This window comes from Amphibalanus amphitrite, unplaced genomic scaffold (genome assembly GCF_019059575.1).
Source record: "Amphibalanus amphitrite isolate SeventyFive unplaced genomic scaffold, NRLGWU_Aamphi_draft 000347F_arrow, whole genome shotgun sequence".
Lineage (NCBI taxonomy): Eukaryota > Metazoa > Arthropoda > Thecostraca > Balanomorpha > Balanidae > Amphibalanus > Amphibalanus amphitrite.
In genome coordinates, this window is record NW_024881842.1 from 10,929 (window position 1) to 15,364 (window position 4,436).

The window sequence follows — 4,436 nt, forward strand, 5'->3', positions numbered from 1 at the left end:
TCATCAATCGCTGAAAGTTTCAAAGTGATCGGTCACTCGGTGTAGCTATGGCAGACATTGAAACTTTTTATGAGGTGAGGTCACTTCAAGTGACCTGGTGACCTGACCTTGAATGACCTTGGTCTGAAATTTTCACAACATGTGTAGAATTGATGTATGATAAGGTGTACCGATATCTGCGAAAAACCGCAGGGGGGGGGGGGTGTTCAAACCCCCCCCCCCCCAAACTTGGGCGCGGGTTAATATCATTTTGATGGAAAACAGAAAAAATAGATATTTTCACTATTCCGTCGTCTCTTAGGGTTCGGCTCAAAGGAAATATACATCGCTTTCCATAGCGATGTAAATCTGCGAGATGTACATACCCCGGGCACCTTTTCCTAGTCCGTACCGTGTCGGCCTATCTGGCCACCCGCCTCCCTCCGTTCATTGTTCCAGCGGGGGTCGGTGGATAATGGGATTATCCCCCGGAGTTGAGTCTGACTTCATTGGCGCACCTTGCTGACTGGCTGGCTAATGCATATCGCCTAATCGAATTCCGTCCCGTAGAAGGGTAATTTGGCCTCATGTTGTCTACAGATAGCGGGCCCTACGACGACGGTACAAAAAGGTAGTAGTGGAATAACCGAATAAGACGCTGAAACAGAGAACCAAGGGACCGGAAGCTGCCATTTGGAGGCACCTACGTTTTCACGGCGTGGAAGTTTTTGTTTGAAAATTCAAAGACGTAAAATATCGACATTATATTCAGGTCTTGCACGGCATTGACGGTATGCTACAAACAGCTCTATGAATAAATATTTATTGAGCATAAATTCAAAATAAAATGAAACTAGATGTAAAAGAACTACATCTCATGCATGTGTGTCCTTGGTAGCATTGTCAGGGGCTATAACGCTTTCCTTTGGAGGCACTGTAAACCCAAATTTGTTGACTACCTCCAAGAACTTTTCTATTTCGTCCGTATCGCCCAGGTTCTTATACACCCACAGACCCCACTCCAGCTTAGATGCCTCGTTCATGGCCTTAGCCTTGAGACACGCGTTGTACTCAGTCTTTCCCATCTCCCTAAAACAGGTTACCCTGTGATGCACCTGAACCAAGTCCGGGTCTGGCATTCGTATCACATCCACCCTGCTCTTCACATACCTCTCGTACAGCATAATGTCCAGATCGTGATCCACGCTGCCGCCGAACGGGTCACTGAACCTGCGGAAATCGGACAGGTGCTGGCACGAGACCCCGTAGTCCTCGTCTAGCCAGTAGCCAAGCTCGGGCTGGTGCAGTCGCCCACTGTCATAGTTTTCCACCACCGAGCGCACCTTCCTCTTGAACACGCCGTACACCACGCGCGGGTTGTAGGTGCTGAACGTAATTGGGTAGTAGGCCCTCCGGCCGGACTCTGTGTTCGCTCGACATCTCTGCAGGAAACTTTCCCCAAACAGCAGGTCGACATAGGCCAGCATCACGATCCCGTCTTCTGCAGTCGCCTCCGTGGCTGTCACCCAGCCTCTCCCGGCTGAGAACATCCCGTCGGCCTCCAGGAGTCTCACCGGAGGAACGAACGCGCCTCCCAGCTCTCGTGCGGCGTTTGCCACCAGCTTATCAACTCTTAGTCGGTCGTTTTCCTCCTCATCTGTGTCCATCCTCGGAAAGCCACTGGAAAACCGGACGATAGTGAGTGCCAGCGGCTGCGGCTTCTGCGCCATCTGAACGAAGCGCGTCAGGAACCTCTCCAGCGCCTCCAGTCGGTTGTAGTAGGGCAGGATAATGTGCACCAGCTGACTGGACGTCCTGCCAACGTACTCTACCTCCAGATCTCCCATCGGTCGCTGCAGCAGCACTTTGTGGTGGGTGAGCACTGGCTTGGAGTCGAAGTCATCCGAATTGGCGTCAGATGAAGGCATTTCCACAGAGTTTCGTGCCACCCGATCCCGGAGGTACACCTCATACTCGACACCTAGACCCGGCAGATAGCGCAGGCGGCCACCGATACAGTCGGTACCGCTCCGTCCGGCAGCTCCCTGCGACTTCGGTATCACCATGGAAGCTTCGTGGACCACCCGCTGAATCTCAGTGGCCTCGTGCCCCGCGGCTATGGGTCGGCTGGCCCACCCGTAGCCAGCCTCCAGCAGGTGTCGCCGGTAGTGACCATAGTGGAGCTGGATCCATGGGTACTGCGACGGCCTGCGAGCAGCAAACGGGGAGAGGCGTTATGACCAGGACACGGAAATGAACAGGAGCAATGAGAATATGCACTGGTGTTACTTTATATGTGATATGTATAAAAATTTACGAGCCGGCACAATATTTATGACTTTCATCAGAAATACACTGTTCCTGCCACTGATCACAAATGAAACGTGAGAAATTACCACATGTCTCAATTGCGTCACTAGATGACTTAGCGTATATGTATGAGCCATAAGAACATATCACAAGTTCAGGCATTTGAACTTAATGTACCAATGTCCTGTTACGTTAAGCTAGGGATATAAACCGTCACGAATGCACTTCAAATCACGTTGAGGTTGGTTCAGCTCAAAATTGTTGCTGGTTACCTAGCTGATAATTAACATTTTTAATGCTTGTACGAAACACTGTAACCATGGATCTGTAACCATTTTATTCCGCCGTCGCCAGCGTCCACCGCGCTGCTCAAAACTTACTCGATGTCTCCACTGAAGCCTGGAAATGCTTCCTTTGAGTGTCCGATGTTCGATAATCTTAGGTATTGTTCTGTAGAAAGAAGCGGCACTGGCGACGACGAAGAAGAAGAAGGCTCTTGCGGCTCTTTATAATATGGCGATTCATGGTCACCTGCAGCATTGAAAGAAAATGTTTTAAGGTTAGCTGTGTGGATAAAATAGCGAGACATAAATTTGTATCTGGGTTTGTCATGCATTCCAAATGCGGAAAATTGTCGAAGCCGTTGATGTTCAATTTACTTATGCCATCGTAACCGGAAGTCAAATGATTACTGTTGACATTGCATGTTTGTAAGTGTAGTTATAACAAAGAGTAGTAATGCAAAAGATAAGCCTTCTTACCTTTGGCTGCAATGGCTCGTTCACGATAGAAGGTGGTCCTTCTTATCAGTACAAACAGTACAAGGGTTATGACGAATATCGGAACCAGCAAACAGCCTATCAGCAGCCGTCCGCGTACCATTTTGGCTGACGAGCATATGTTCGTCCGCAACAGACGTGGTTTGAGAAATGAGATTTCTTTGCTCCTTCAATATGTTTCGGTGTGTGCAGTTTTTTGCCACTCTTGTCACTTGATTTCAGTTACGAGTAGATGTGCCATCAAGGGCACTGATAACTTTTTCTCTCATCAATGTTTCAAAATTTTCACGATGCTCTCGTTCGTTGAGAATCAGTCCCGGCAAGCAAGATAATGCTTTTCTCTAAGAAGCACTTCGGTGATACAGCTTGTAAAAGCCATCAAGAGGATGCCAACTGTCTTAAAATAGCTATATATCAATTACTTCCGGTCATCTCGAAAAAAAACTTTCTTCAGCGTCCATGGTATAATTCCTCGTCCTTTCTTGAAGAAATCGCACAGGCTCTCGTTTCAAGAACGTTCAGTCCGTCGTTCAACGGAAATCCTGTTCGTCTTCAGCCACTAACATCACCTCACTCTCTCCACATCACTCACCGCACGTCATATCACCGACACGTCATTTCTCTGCGTCACAGACCTTCTGCAGAGCCGTCGCGCTGTTCTCAGGCCACCCACAGATGGGAACTGAGGCGTCCCTTCAGGTGTGAGCTCTGTGCTAGCGTCACGGCAACAGCTGAGACCGATAACATCCCGGATAAGCTACGGTTAGATAGGGAGGGAGGTGTCAGCTGTGTGTACCCAGGGAGTGTCAACATGAGTGCGTCTGTGGAGATGTCTGTATTTAATTATTAAAATGAAATAATGTGATGTACAGGGTGACAAAAAAAAAACAGTCATCACCAAATTTCGAATAACTTCGGAAGCTTTATTCAGATCATCACCAAACTTCGGCCACTTAAGGTCACACCTATGTAGCATACATCCACCAAGTTTCAAGTCTTCACTACGAATACTTTTAGTACAGTGTGTGTTTTACTGACGCTCCACAATGTGCTCCAGGTGAGCGCCACGGCGCTGCAGGGCGTAGGCACACTTGCATCCGGCGGGCAAAGTTGTCGATAACCCGATGGCTGTGCACTTTACAGAGTGCAATGGCCTCTGGAGACAGTGCTCAGGGGGTGTGCTACCCCTGAAACGTTATTCTTATCGGGTTATCGGCAACTTTGCCCGCCGGATGCAGGTGTGCCTACGCCCTGCAGCGCCGGGGCGCTCACCTGGAGCTCATTATGGAGCGTCCGTAAAACACACACTGTACTAAAAGTATTCGTAGTGAAGACTTGAAACTTGGTGGATGTCTGCTACATAGGTGT

At 48.9% G+C, this 4,436-nt stretch overlaps 1 protein-coding gene across 1 annotated transcript; it reads right to left on the minus strand.

Moving 5' to 3' along the window:
- Positions 1-728: 728 nt before the first annotated feature.
- Positions 729-3,876, minus strand: LOC122389194 (chondroitin sulfate N-acetylgalactosaminyltransferase 2-like). The gene is made up of 3 exons (XM_043380971.1): positions 3,169-3,876; positions 2,670-2,820; positions 729-2,187 (listed from the first exon to the last, which is right to left on the minus strand). The coding sequence occupies exons 1-3, from the start codon at positions 3,185-3,187 to the stop codon at positions 855-857; spliced, it is 1,503 nt and encodes a 500-aa protein (XP_043236906.1). The 5' UTR covers positions 3,188-3,876; the 3' UTR covers positions 729-854.
- Positions 3,877-4,436: the final 560 nt, after the last annotated feature.